The sequence below is a fragment of the Panulirus ornatus genome, chromosome 57, assembly GCF_036320965.1.
Source record: "Panulirus ornatus isolate Po-2019 chromosome 57, ASM3632096v1, whole genome shotgun sequence".
Classification (NCBI taxonomy): Eukaryota; Metazoa; Arthropoda; class Malacostraca; order Decapoda; family Palinuridae; genus Panulirus; species Panulirus ornatus.
In genome coordinates, this window is record NC_092280.1 from 30,878,325 (window position 1) to 30,894,178 (window position 15,854).

The following is a 15,854-nucleotide window of genomic DNA, read 5'->3' on the forward strand; positions in this document are numbered from 1 at the left end:
TGAAGAAAGAGGATGAGGACATATGCTGTATAAGCAATTAAAAAACTGCATGGATGAAAGTTTTCTTTAATAGTAGGGCCACATGCATAGCAGATGATAGCCTGCCTGATCAAAGAGATATGTAGCAATTCAGTCATAAGCCATAAGAAGAAGCACTGGAGTTCACCACTTATGGTGAGTCTTGCTGTGGCCACCCACACAAGGCAGATCCAAAAGGGGACAGGCATCAAAAGATATGGTAGATAGATATATAGATAGGAACAAGGAGGAAAAATAGACAACAAAAGAGATGGATTGTTGCCATGAGGGAATTAATTAGGGCTAAGGATACTTCAAATATGGATGCCAGAGGAATGAGTTGGGATCAAATGCAATGGAACCATTTTGTATGAGAAGATAATATGAATGATGCTGGTCTCATGATGAATCGACTTGTAGTGCAAATTGAAAAATCAAGAAGCGCTTGCATAAGTGTGGAAGTTTATATTTATTAGCCTTATAACTTTTACAGTAGTTTCCTTTAATATCTCAAGATTTATATATGTCGGCAATATTCACAATACTGTACAAAACTAAGGCCAACTGTGACATGGGTAAAACACAAAGCCAACTTGAAGCTCATTTTCTAGTTTTCTTTGCCTCTGCATACTATAAACTCTCTTCGTTTTATTTTTTAAAAATAATTTCATGTTATAAGGTAGTTTTTTCAACTTTATTTCCAGAATTTTTTTATTTGCTTGTTGCTTTACCTTATATAAAACTGACTTACTAAGCATATAAAACAGGATGTTCCCAATCTATAATATTGATGCTTCTGGAGGTATATGTCTAATACGGTATATGGGTATATGGGATGGAGTTCCTTGACAGTTTTTAAGTCAAATGAAGGGAGTACTTTTTACCCTTAAGAATCCAATTATAAAGGCTAGTTACATTCTTTAAGACCTAACTCAGATATTTGAAAAAAAAAAATGCTGATAATGTATACAGTACATGTACAGTTACAGACAAAAAGTCCTGTTGATCATGAGTCCTCAAGCCCCCACAGGAAAATTCTGAAGAGCTACAACATTGCACTAGTTTAGTGCTTTTATTATCAGCTACTAGATGGTACTATTGTTTGATTTTTCAGTGCCTAGTTGTGCTTTCTTTAGACATTTTTGTTTCAACCAAAGCATTTTGGTTTACGGTGAAATCAAAGGCTTAACTAAATATGAAGAGCATCAAAGAAAAGGTAATAAGATGAAATTATTTCCATATGGAGCATATAAATTTTAAAGTTACATGTTGTATTCTATATCTCTTCACATTTTGTCATTTTTCCACTAAATATGATGGCAAAATGCAACATTTAAATCTGTAATAACTCCACTTCTTGACTGGGTGATCAGACAGGATCCTTAATTTAAGACTGCCTAAAAATATGCTGCATTATAGTTTAGTGGTAGCATTTTTTGAATTTCAACAATACGAGTAATGGATCACTTTAATTATCATGTTGCTAATACAGTCATAACTTATAAGATCAAATATGAATTGAATTAGGCAAAAATTACTGAGATGGCATAAAAGTCAAGATGTGAGAAGAAAATATTATAAAAGGAGTAAGTTTCTTAGAGCAAGTAGCAGTTAGAAGGCAGCCATCAACCAGGGAGGTATATGACGAGTACTACCTACTTGAGTATCGGGAGGGTAAGTGATGGCTGCATGGTAAGCCAGCACTTCAGTGTCTGTCAAATTGCACTCCTCTGACCCAGATAGCTGTCTTTTCTTTTGGCCTCACTCACATGCAGTCTACTGGCATTCTGTCTACAGACATACAATATCCCTTTGTCACACATAACACTTGACAATGTGTAACTTTAACTCATCTTTCATAACACTAGATTTTCCTGTGGTGAGTGCTATGTGCTAGCAAAATGGTAGGAGCAACAGATGGAAGCATTAAGTAGAAACATTCAGAAGAAGTGACAGGAGCATTAGGTGTAAGCTGTACGTTGGAACATTAGATACACACATTAGGAAGAAGTAGTCCTGAGGAACATTAGGTAGGAACCTCTGAAAACACTGCACAAGGTTGCCCTCTGGTAGTGGCCCACTGAGGGTGAGGCAATAAAGACTAGAAAGTGGCACTGGAATTCACAAATTATGAAGACTCTTTTGCCATAGCCACTACCTAGAGGGAGTTTCCAGAGGGATAGAGCATCAGAGATAAAGATACGCAGATAGTAAACTTTAGACTTTGCCTTGCATCAAGCTCGGGCATAACATAAGATATGCTAGTTTTACTATTTCTAAAATAGACTCTGGGATCTTTGTAAATATGTATTTCAATGTATTTCCTTCTGAGAGTACAGACAAAACTGAATGATTTTAATCTTTACTGATACTCTCAAAATGAGCTCCATCCTTCTCGTGCATCAATCATCTTGTTCAGACAATTTGTCACAAAATCACAAGATTCATACAGATACAAAGACACTGCTAAATGTTTTGCCACCCTTCTGGTGCCATGTTCCTGATGGTTTAGTGGCTCCTCACTGTACTTTACACTTACAATACATGATGGCCAACAGATCTTCTACTGGGTTCATGTTTGAGGCCAGTCAGTTACCTCAATTTCAGGATGGACTTTACCCACTGCTGAAGTATCTTGGTGTTGTGTGTGGGCTTCTAATCCTGCATGAGCTTATTAGATGGAATAGGGAACTGGAACAGTCATGGTACACACAGGGGGCAACGATACAATCTTCTGACATTCTTATATATTCTACACTAGTTAGGCGTCCTTCAATTCTGAGCAACAACTCACTTGGCTCATTGGCCCACATCCAAACACACTACATGTATGACCCTTGACACACTCTCACTACATGTATGACCCTTGACACACTCTCACTTCATGTATGACCCTTGATACACTCTAACTACATGTATGACCCTTGACACACTCTCACTTCATGTATGACCCTTGACACACTCTCACTTCATGTATGACCCTTGACAAACTCTCACTACATATATGACCCTTGACACACACCTACTTCATGTATGACCCTTGACACACTCTCACTTCATGTATGACCCCCTAAGACAGTGTCATGTCATGTATGAGCCATAAGGAGATACTGCCACTTGTGATAATATCAACTTGACGACACCATACAAGTGTTGGGTAAGAGAGAACTAACATAAGATTAATTTTCTGTCTATGTACAGCAGAGTGTCATCCTTTCTTCCATAAGGTTATTAACCAATTATGTGTAGCAATAGACTTGATAAACCAATATGTGACACTACCTGTTTATGCCCACATTAAAACCATTGACTTAATTATTTAAGAATCATGAATGAGGGCTTTAAAAAACTGCTTAGACTGTTCCACGTTGATATAACCAAAGTAACACAACTATTCAGTAGTGGAGAGCAATATAACCAGTGGTATGGTAGTGGAGAGTGATACACCCAGTCATACAGTAATATAACTAATGGTACAGCAGTGGAGAGTAATACACCCAGCGGTAAAAAGTAATACAGCAGTAGTACAGAGTAGTACACCCAGTGATACAGAGTAATACACCCAGCAGTACTGTACAGCATAGAGTAATACATATAGCGATACAGAGTAATACACCAAGCAGTACAGAGTAATACATCCAGCGGTACATAATGATACACCCAGTGGTACACAGTAATACACCCAGCAGTACACAGTAATACACCCAGCAGTACAGAATAATACACCTAGTACTACAGAGTAATCAACCCAGCAGTACAGAGTATACACCCACCAGTACAGAGTAATACACCCACCAGTACACAGCAATACACCCAGTAGTATAGAGTAATACATCCATCGGCACAGAATAATACACCCAGCGGTAGTGTACAGCGTAGAGTAATACACCCAGCGGTACAGAGTAATACATCCAGCGGTAGAGTAATACACCTAGCAGTACAGAATAATATATCCAGCGGTAGAGTAATACACCCAGCAGTACAGAGTAATACACCCAGCAGTACAGAGTAATACATCCAGTGGTAGAGTAATACACCAAGCGGTAAAGAATAATACATCCAGTGGCACACAATGATACACCCAGCAGTACAGAGTAATACACCCAGTGGTTCAGAATAATACACCCAGCGGTGTTGTACAGTGTAGAGTAATACACCCAGCGGTGTTGTACAGTGTAGAGTAATACACCCAGCGGTACAGAATAATACATCCAGCAGTACAGAGTACACACACAGTGGTTCAGAATAATACAACCAGCGGTATTGTACAGTGTAGAGTAATACACCCAGCGGGACAGAATAATACATCCAGCAGTACAGAGTAATACAACCAGCGGTATTGTACAGTGTAGAGTAATACACCCAGCGGTACAGAATAATACATCCAGCAGTAGTGTACAGTCGAGTAATACATCCAGCGGTAGTTTACAGTGTAGAGGAATACACCTAGTGGTATAGAATAATACATCCAGCGGTAGTGTACAGTGTAGAGTAATACACCCAGTGGTATAGAATAATACACCCAGCGATAGTGTACAGTGTAGAGTAATACACCCAGTGGTATAGAATAATACATCCAGCTGTAGTGTAGCAGTGTAGAGTAATAAACCCAGTGGTACAGCATAATACACACTGGTAGTGTACAGTGTAGAGTAATACACCCAGAGGTACAGATTAATACACACAGCGGTAGTGTACAGTGTAGAGTAATACACCCAGTGGCACAGAGTAATACACCCAGCAGTACAGAGTAATACATCCAGCGGTAGACTAATACACCAAGTGGTACAGAGTCATACACCCAGCGGTACAGAATTATACACCCAACAGTACAAAGAAATACACCCAGTGGTAGTGTAGAGTAATACACACAGCCGTACAAAGTAATACATCTGGCGATACAGAGTAATACACCATGTGGTACAGAGTAATACATCCAGCGGTATATAGTAATACACCAAGCAGCACAGAGTAATACACCCAGCAGTACAGAATAATACACCCAACAGAGTGTACAGTGTAGAGTAATACATCCAGCAGTAGAGTAATACACCCATCAGTAAAGAATGATACACCCTGTGGTAGTGTACAGTGTAGAGTAATACACCCACTGGTACAGAATAATACACCCAGCAGTAGTGTACAGTGTAGAGTAATACACCCAGTGGTACAGAATAATACATCCAGCAGTAGTGTACAGTGTAGAGTAATACACCCAGTGGTACAGAATAATACACCCAGCAGAGTGTGCAGTGTAGAGTAATATATCCATCGGTAGAGTAATACACCCAGCAGTAGTGTAGTCTAGAGTTAATACATCCAGCAGTACAGAATAATACACCCAGCAGTACAGAGTAATACACCCAGTAGTAGTGTACAGTACAGTGGTGGTAATACATATAGTGGCGCAGTGCAGTGTGGACGGGGTGGTTGAAGCATGACAGAGCAGGAGAGTGTGTCAGTCAGTCAGTCAGTCAGTGAGTGAGAGGCAGTAGTTGCAGTGACACCTAGTGCTGGGTCTCTCTGGCAGTGAGTTATGTCTCCTTCTCTGTTACTCGGTAAGTACATATATATACGGTACAACTGTCTTATGGCATCCCGAGGTGAATGTAATTCACTTTTCCTTTTCAACTCCTTCCTTTTTAAAATGCTATGAATGGATCTGTTCAATATAATGCCTAGTGACGAAACAAATTAGTTCAAAACATATTACTATGAATATATATTTCCATATGGACTTATTTACAATAAGGAAGAATGATAAAGTACATTTACAATGTGTGTTTGTTATGTGTTTCATATCATGATAAGTAAGACTTGTAACTTAATCATAATTATTGTCATCACATAACTAATAAGGATCTCACTGTAAACATGCACTATCATCATTTTGTTCTGCAATGAACTTGAAATATAACTGATGTACGTATATGCTTTATAATGCAAGTATTTACTGTGATGTGTTCTGTATATATGATGTGGTTAGTGATGTGGTGTATATATGATGTGGGTAGTGATGTATGTATATATGATGTGAGCAATGATGTGGTGTATGTATGATGTGAGCAGTGATGTGTGGTGTGGTCAGTTCCCACCACAACGCTCCACCCACTGTGTGGTGTGGTCAGTTCCCACCACAACGCACCACCCACTGTGTGGTGTGGTCAGTTCCCACCAGTGCACCACCCACTGTGTGGTGTGGTCAGTTCCCACCAGTGCACCATCCACTGTGTGGTGTGGTCAGTTCCCACCACAGTGCACCATCCACTGTGTGGTGTGGTCAGTTCCCACCACAGTGCACCATCCACTGTGTGGTGTGGTCAGTTCCCACCACAACGCACCACCCACTGTGTGGTGTGGTCAGTTCCCACCACAACGCACCATCCACTGTGTGGTGTGGTCAGTTCCCACCACAACGCACCACCCACTGTGTGGTGTGGTCAGTTCCCACCAGTGCACCACCCACTGTGTGGTGTGGTCAGTTCCCACCACAACGCACCACCCACTGTGTGGTGTGGTCAGTTCCCACCACAACGCACCACCCACTGTGTGGTGTGGTCAGTTCCCACCACAACGCACCACCCACTGTGTGGTGTGGTCAGTTCCCACCACAGTGCACCACCCACTGTGTGGTGTGGTCAGTTCCCACCACAGTGCACCACCCACTGTGTGGTGTGGTCAGTTCCCACCACAGTGCACCACCCACTGTGTGGTGTGGTCAGTTCCCACCACAACGCACCACCCACTGTGTGGTGTGGTCAGTTCCCACCACAACGCACCACCCACTGTGTGGTGTGGTCAGTTCCCACCACAGTGCACCACCCACTGTGTGGTGTGGTCAGTTCCCACCACAACGCACCACCCACTGTGTGGTGTGGTCAGTTCCCACCACAGTGCACCACCCACTGTGTGGTGTGGTCAGTTCCCACCACAACGCACCACCCACTGTGTGGTGTGGTCAGTTCCCACCACAGTGCACCACCCACTGTGTGGTGTGGTCAGTTCCCACCACAGTGCACCACCCACTGTGTGGTGTGGTCAGTTCCCACCACAACGCACCACCCACTGTGTGGTGTGGTCAGTTCCCACCACAACGCACCACCCACTGTGTGGTGTGGTCAGTTCCCACCACAACGCACCACCCACTGTGTGGTGTGGTCAGTTCCCACCACAGTGCACCACCCACTGTGTGGTGTGGTCAGTTCCCACCACAGTGCACCACCCACTGTGTGGTGTGGTCAGTTCCCACCACAGTGCACCATCCACTGTGTGGTGTGGTCAGTTCCCACCACAACGCACCACCCACTGTGTGGTGTGGTCAGTTCCCACCACAGTGGCTAGGTATGTGCATGAATGTTAAGTGTGGTTGTGACTAGCCTGGTGGATGAAGTGGTTGTACCATGAGCATGTGGCGACCTTCCCTACATACGTGGGAGGCAGCCTGCTGTGCACACCAGGTGAGTCTGGCCAGGTACAGGCTCCCCTCCCGGAGGGGAGGAGGATAATTAACCTCCCACAACTCCCTCTGACGTCAGTTAAGTACTCTCACGAAGAGTAACTACCACACAGGTCGGTAGTAACTACCACACAGGTCGGACGTAGCTACCACGTGCAGGGTTGTGTCCTCACAACACAACAACGGGTCGTTCTCCTGGTGGCTGCGGCAACCAGGCACATCACAACCCCCTGCCTCGACCAGGCACATCACAACCCCCTGCCTCGACCAGGCACATCACAACCCCCTGCCTCGACCAGGCACATCACAACCCCCTGCCTCGACCAGGCACATCATAACCCCCTGCCTCGACCTCGCTACCATCATAACTCGTTAACATCGTGTACACGGTGTGTGTGTGTGTGTGTGTGTCCAGCAAAACCCTGAGTCAACAGGTTACATGCCACCTTAGCTTTACCCAGGTTGTAGGTGATGCATGACGTTCACAACTAGTAGGTTATGACCTGGATTTTGAGGCAGAACACTTCACTTTATCATGGCTCATAAGTAGCCAGCCACATTACCCGTCATGCTAGGCTATTCTAGCATAGCTTCGCTCTCTCACGCTACTACCCTCGTAAAACCTGCACCATCAACCTACGCTATACTAAGTTAACACCACCAAACTACGCTATACTAAGCTAACACGACCAAACTACGCTATACTAAGTTAACACCACCAAGCTACGTTATACTAAGTTAACACCACCAAGCTACGCTATACTAAGTTAACACCACCAAGCTACGCTATACTAAGTTAACACCACCAAGCTACGCTATACTAAGTTAACACGACCAAGCTACGCTATACTAAGTTAACACCACCAAGCTACGCTATACTAAGTTAACACCACCAAACTACGCTATACTAAGCTAACACGACCAAGCTACGCTATACTAAGTTAACACCACCAAGCTACGCTATACTAAGTTAACACCACCAAGCTACGCTATACTAAGTTAACACCACCAAACTACGCTATACTAAGCTAACACGACCAAGCTACGCTATACTAAGCTAACACGATCAAGCTACGCTATATTATCCTAGGGTATTAAGGCCAAGTTAACGATCTTGTGTGTTACCAAGCACAAGCTATGTTAGAGCCTAGCATCACAACATAATGTATGGGATGGATACCATTCTTTTTATAATCTAAATCAAAGAAAAAATCTATTTTTATAAAGTTCTAGTGTACATAACGCCATGTTGGTAACCATAATTAACGTGAGTGTTAATTTTGATGTTAACATCACGAACGGCTAAATCAACGTGTGTCTCTTAGCGGAAGTGAGACGGTGTTTGATGTTGTCTTGTATACCATCATGAGTCATCATCAACGATAATAATTACAACCAATAATGACCATAATAGTTAGGTTCATCATGAGCCAGTAATGACCATAATAGTTAGGTTCATCATGAGCCAGTAATGACCATAATAGTTAGGTTCATCATGAGCCAGTAATGACCATAATAGGTTCATCATGAGCCAGTAATGACCATAATAGTTAGGTTCATCATGAGCCAGTAATGACCATAATAGTTAGGTTCATCATGAGCCAGTAATGACCATAATAGTTAGGTTCATCATGAGCCAGTAATGACCATAATAGTTAGGTTCATCATCATAAGGTCAGTGTGAGATTATGATCGCAATATGTGACGTGTCTGTGATGGCTTGGCCAACCCTCACATATTCTCACATACAGCGAGTACCTTCTTCCCGTAAATCATCATCATAATATTCTTCACAACATTATACAACTGTGTCATCATCATCATCATAATATTCTTCACAACATTATACAACTGTGTCATCATCATCATAACGTTCTTCACAACATTATACAACTGTGTCATCATCATCATAACGTTCTTCACAACATTATACAAGTGTGTCACGTGTGTGCGACTTACTTAGCCTTGTGTATGCCCCCCCCCCCCACCCTGAGGGAATTACTATACAACATATCAATGTAACCCAACCACCTCTCTCCACTTTAGAATGAATACAATAATCTACATGAACATAATTATCTATATGAACATAATAATCTACATAAACATAATAATCTACATGAACATAATAATTTACATGAACATAATAATCTACATGAACATAATAATTTACATGAACATAATAATCTACATGAACATAATAATTTACATGAACATAATGTCCACGACACTGACCCCCATTTCTGTAACACGCTCGACCTGGTGTTGACATGTGAACCCTGCCACTACACACACACACACACACACATATATGTATGTATATATATATATATATATATATATATATATATATATATATATATATATATATATATATATATATATATATATATATATATGCATGTTCAGGCCCCGATCACTCAAAATTTTTTTCACTCCATCTTTCCACCTCCAATTTGGTCTCCCACTTCTCGTTCCCTCCACCTCTGACACATATATCCTCTTGGTCAATCTTTCCTCGCTCATTCTCTCCATGTGACCAAACCATTTCAAAACACCCTCTTCTGCTCTCTCAACCACGCTCTTTTTATTTCCACACATCTCTCTTACCCTTTCATTACTTACTCGATCAAACCACCTCACACCACATGTTGTCCTCAAACATCTCATTTCCAGCACATCCACCCTCCTCCGCACAACTCTATCTATAGCCCAGGTCTCGCAACCATATATCATTGTTGGAACCACTATTCCTTCAAACATACCCATTTTTGCTTTCCAAAATAACGTTCTCGACTTCCACACATTATTCAACGCTCCCAGAACTTTCGCCCCCTCCCCCACCCTATGATTGACTTCATCTTCCATGGTTCCATCTGCTGCCAAATCCACTCCCAGATATCTAAAACACTTCACTTCCTCCAGTTTTTCTCCATTCAAACTTACCTCCCAACTGACTTGTCCCTCAACCCTACTGTACCTAATATTTTTGCTCTTATTCGCATTTACTCTCAGCTTTCTTCTTCACAAACTTTACCAAATTCAGTCACCAGCTTCTGCAGTTTCTCACATGAATCAGCCACCAGCGTTGAATCATCAGCGAACAACAACTGACTCACTTCCCAAGCTCTCTCATCCACAACATACTGCATATTTGCCCCTCTCTCCAAAACTCTTGCATTCACCTCCCTAACAACCCCATCCATAAACAAATTAAACAACCATGGAGACATCACACACCCCTGCCGCAAACCTACATTCACTGAGAACTAATCACTTTCCTCTCTTCCTACACGTACACATGCCTTACATGCTCGATTAAAACTTTTCACTACTTCTAACAACCTACCTCCCACACCATATATTCTTAATATCTTCCACAGAACATCTCTATCAACTCTCTCATATGCTTTCTCCAGATCCATAAATGCTACATACAAATCCATTTGCTTTTCTAAGTATTTCTCACATACATTCTTCAAAGCAAACACCTGATCCACACATCCTCTACCACTTCTGAAACCACACTTCTCTTCCCCAATCTGATGCTCTGTACATGCTTTCACCCTCTCAATCAATACCCTCCCATATAATTTACCAGGAATACTCAACAAACTTATACCTCTGTAATTTGAGCACTCATTTTTTATCCCCTTTGCCTTTGTACAATGGCACTATGCAAGCATTCCGCTAATCCTCAGGCACCTCACCATGAGTCATACATACAATGAATATCGTTACCAACCAGTCAACAACACAGTCACCCCCTTTTTTATATATATAAATTCCACTGCAATACCATCCAAACCTGCTGCCTTGCCGGCTTTCATCTTCCGCAAAGCTTTTACTACCTCTTCTGTGTTTACCAAATCATTCTCCGTAACCCTCTCACTTTGCACACCACCTCGACCAAAACACCCTATATCTGCCACTCTATTATCAAACACATTCAACAAACCTTCAAAATACTCACTCCATCTCCTTCTCACATCACCACTACTTGTTATCACCTCCCCATTATATATATATATATATATATATATATATATATATATATATATATATATATATATATATATATATATATATATATATATATATTGCAGTGGAATTTATTAAAAAAGGGGGTGACTGTATTGTTGACTGGTTGGTAAGGTTATTTAATGTATGTATGACTCATGGTGAGGTGCCTGAGGATTGGCGGAATGCGTGCATAGTGCCATTGTACAAAGGCAAAGGGGATAAGAGTGAGTGCTCAAATTACAGAGGTATAAGTTTGTTGAGTATTCCTGGTAAATTATATGGGAGGGTATTGATTGAGAGGGTGAAGGCATGTACAGAGCATCAGATTGGGGAAGAGCAGTGTGGTTTCAGAAGTGGTAGAGGATGTGTGGATCAGGTGTTTGCTTTGAAGAATGTATGTGAGAAATACTTAGAAAAGCAAATGGATTTGTATGTAGCATTTATGGATCTGGAGAAGGCATATGATAGAGTTGATAGAGATGCTCTGTGGAAGGTATTAAGAATATATGGTGTGGGAGGCAAGTTGTTAGAAGCAGTGAAAAGTTTTTATCGAGGATGTAAGGCATGTGTACGTGTAGGAAGAGAGGAAAGTGATTGGTTCTCAGTGAATGTAGGTTTGCGGCAGGGGTGTGTGATGTCTCCATGGTTGTTTAATTTGTTTATGGATGGGGTTGTTAGGGAGGTGAATGCAAGAGTTTTGGAGAGAGGGGCAAGTATGAAGTCTGTTGGGGATGAGAGAGCTTGGGAAGTGAGTCAGTTGTTGTTCGCTGATGATACAGCGCTGGTGGCTGATTCATGTGAGAAACTGAAACTGCAGAAGCTGGTGACTGAGTTTGGTAAAGTGTGTGAAAGAAGAAAGTTAAGAGTAAATGTGAATAAGAGCAATGTTATTAGGTACAGTAGGGTTGAGGGTCAAGTCAATTGGGAGGTGAGTTTGAATGGAGAAAAACTGGAGGAAGTGAAGTGTTTTAGATATCTGGGAGTGGATCTGGCAGCGGATGGAACCATGGAAGCGGAAGTGGATCATAGGGTGGGGGAGGGGGCGAAAATTCTGGGAGCCTTGAAGAATGTGTGGAAGTCGAGAACATTATCTCGGAAAGCAAAAATGGGTATGTTTGAAGGAATAGTGGTTCCAACAATGTTGTATGGTTGCGAGGCGTTGGCTATGGATAGAGTGGTGCGCAGGAGGATGGATGTGCTGGAAATGAGATGTTTGAGGACAATGTGTGGTGTGAGGTGGTTTGATCGAGTAAGTAACGTAAGGGTAAGAGAGATGTGTGGAAATAAAAAGAGCGTGGTTGAGAGAGCAGAAGAGGGTGTTTTGAAATGGTTTGGGCACATGGAGAGAATGAGTGAGGAAAGATTGACCAAGAGGATATATGTGTCGGAGGTGGAGGGAACGAGGAGAAGAGGGAGACCAAATTGGAGGTGGAAAGATGGAGTGAAGAAGATTTTGTGTGATCGGGGCCTGAACATGCAGGAGGGTGAAAGGAGGGCAAGGAATAGAGTGAATTGGAGCGATGTGGTATACCGGGGTTGACGTGCTGTCAGTGGATTGAATCAAGGCATGTGAAGCGTCTGGGGTAAACCATGGAAAGCTGTGTAGGTATGTATATTTGCGTGTGTGGACGTATGTATATACATGTGTATGGGGGTGGGTTGGGCCATTTCTTTCGTCTGTTTCCTTGCGCTACCTCGCAAACGCGGGAGACAGCGACAAAGCAAAAAAAAAAAAATATATATAGCTCTTACATGAGGTTTGTGTGAGGACATTGTTATTTCCTGTAGTTGTAGTAGGTGGTCACGTGAGCCCATCCTCCCTGGCAGAGATCATTGCTGGTCATTATAACATGATGATGTACCACATCTGGGATGTGCTCCTACATCCCATCTTCTCATGACCCTTCATCTTGAACTAACATCTTGACTCAATAGCCACAAAATATTTTCAATATTTATTTTCTATTATATTTCATCTTGATCATAATAACAAAATCATACTTCTTCTATTATTTTTTTTTACAATTGGTGTTTAAGGATGATTTTAGTTACATATTACATAAGGTTACAGACCTAATGACCTTCCTCATAACGCGATAGACGTAAAACCCATCAAACAACAACAACTGCTACTACTACTACTGTGTTGGCCGAGGTAGGACGTGGGTGGCGCGTACCGACCTGTACTGTGGTTTGTGTTGGGAGTGAGTGAGTAGTGAGTGAGTGAGGGAGTGAGTCAGCAGAGGTCGGTCATGCACGAGACAGACTCATCATCATAATCATCTCCATACCAGGAAGGTTACTCACTCACTCACGTGACTCGCTCATGTGTCTTAACCTCCACCTGCACGTACACCTGAGGCCAGGCTCCACCTGCACGTACACCTGAGGCCAGGCTCCACCTGCACGTACACCTGAGGCCAGGCTCCACCTGCACGTACAGCCGAGGCCAGGCTCCACCTGCACGTACAGCCGAGGCCAGGCTCCACCTGCACGTACAGCCGAGGCCAGGCTCCACCTGCACGTACAGCCGAGGCCAGGCTCCACCTGCACGTACAGCCGAGGCCAGGCTCCACCTGCACGTACAGCCGAGGCCAGGCTCCACCCGTCATCTCCTGCTGTATGATCTCCTGGATACAGCGTCGTCTCACCTACCGTGTCTCCTCCTGTGGTGGAGATCTGTGCCCCCCCCCCCCCACCCTGTTTAGGAACTCAGACTTTCCCTTCCGCTCCCCCCCCCCCATCCCCTCTTGCTCTCACTCCTACTGTCTCTTTAAATCTCTGAAAATCTCTTGGGTTCCGGCCTCTCCAAACACTCACATCTCCTGGGTTCCAGCTTCTCCAAACACTCACAACATCTCCTGGGTTCCAGCTTCTCCAAACACTCACAAACCAATCCCTTGTTCCCGTGTGTCCGTACGTGCGTATCTCAGTAAGTCAGTGTGGTGCCTCTGCCAGCCTGGCCCACCTCTGTTTCTTCTAGCATGTATGTATGTATGTATGTATGTATGTACGTATGTATGTATAGTGGGTGGCGTAGCCACATTTCCAAAGCATCAGACACAGTGTGGTATAACCCAAGCATCAGACACAGTGGTGTTCTTCAGGGCTCTCTCCTACCCCCAGTGGTGTTCTTCAGGGCTCTCTCCTACCCCCAGTGGTGTTCTTCAGGGCTCTCTCCTACCCCCAGTGGTGTTCTTCAGGGCTCTCTCCTACCCCCAGTGGTGTTCTTCAGGGCTCCTATACCCCCGGCTACAACACATGACTCACTCACTCCTACTACCACCATGTCCAGCAGATGGTTGGAGGCGCTATGGATAAACACCTTCTCCAGTAACAAGTTACTGTTGTGACTCACGTGTTACTCATACACACACACAACAACATAATAAGTAAACAATAAACAAAGATGTTTTAATATGTTTAACTTGAGTTGTGTGTACGGGAGTTATATCCTGATGATGCATAATACAGGAGGAGTGGGTGGGTTAACGTTGGTAATAATAAGAAACACAACATCATATAATTAACATATAAAGAAAACTTATATTCAAGGGAAAGTCATCACTGGTAATTCCTGGAGAAAGTTTGGCACAATATAATAACAGGAAGGTTGTTGTTGTGGGCGGGCCATCATGTCCTAAGTACACACAGCTTTCACTACAACATAACCCACAACATGGCTAACACACATGCCATCATCACAACTCACAACATGGCTAACACACATGCCATCATCACAACTCACAACATGGCTAACATACATGCCATCATCACAACTCACAACATGGCTAACATACATGCCATCATCACAACTCACAACATGGCTAACATACATGCCATCATCACAACTCACAACATGGCTAACACACATGCCATCATCACAACTCACAACATGGCTAACATACATGCCATCATCACAACTCACAACATGGCTAACATACATGCCATCATCACAACCCACTCCATGGTTAACATAACAACCACACCAGATTATAATGTCCATCCAGGTTATTGTGCAGCTGACAATGTTAAGACTGATTCTTCCGAGACCAGACTTTCCTTATATTAACAACATCTTCACTATAAGGGTGACGTCAGGTGGGTCAGATTAGTTGTAACACAGGTGTTGTGAAGGGTCGGCTAGGTTAGGTTAGATGTAAGACGACGCGTTAATCATCATCATCATCATCATAGTCATCGTGTTAATCCAAGATTCGTTTCGTTTATCCATACTGATATATACTTACTGGAAATGTTCAAGATATAATGATGTTATATTGAGATAACCACAAGTACAACAAACACAAGAGGAAGCTAGTAATGTACGAAACATGACACAATATGATGGAACACT

General features: G+C 42.8%; 1 protein-coding gene across 3 annotated transcripts in view; it reads left to right on the plus strand.

The window, feature by feature from the left end:
* The first annotated feature begins 3,396 nt into the window (after positions 1–3,396).
* Positions 3,397–15,854, plus strand: part of LOC139766408 (uncharacterized) — a 32,744-nt gene continuing 20,286 nt past the window's right edge. For 2 of the 3 annotated variants that reach the window (XM_071695043.1, XM_071695045.1), the window contains exon 1: positions 3,409–5,576. In XM_071695043.1, coding sequence (XP_071551144.1) covers positions 5,555–5,576 — 22 coding nt within the window. In that variant the 5' untranslated portion in view covers positions 3,409–5,554. Of the gene's footprint in view, positions 5,577–15,854 lie in introns of all 3 variants that reach the window. The other variant, XM_071695044.1, reaches the window with a different exon arrangement.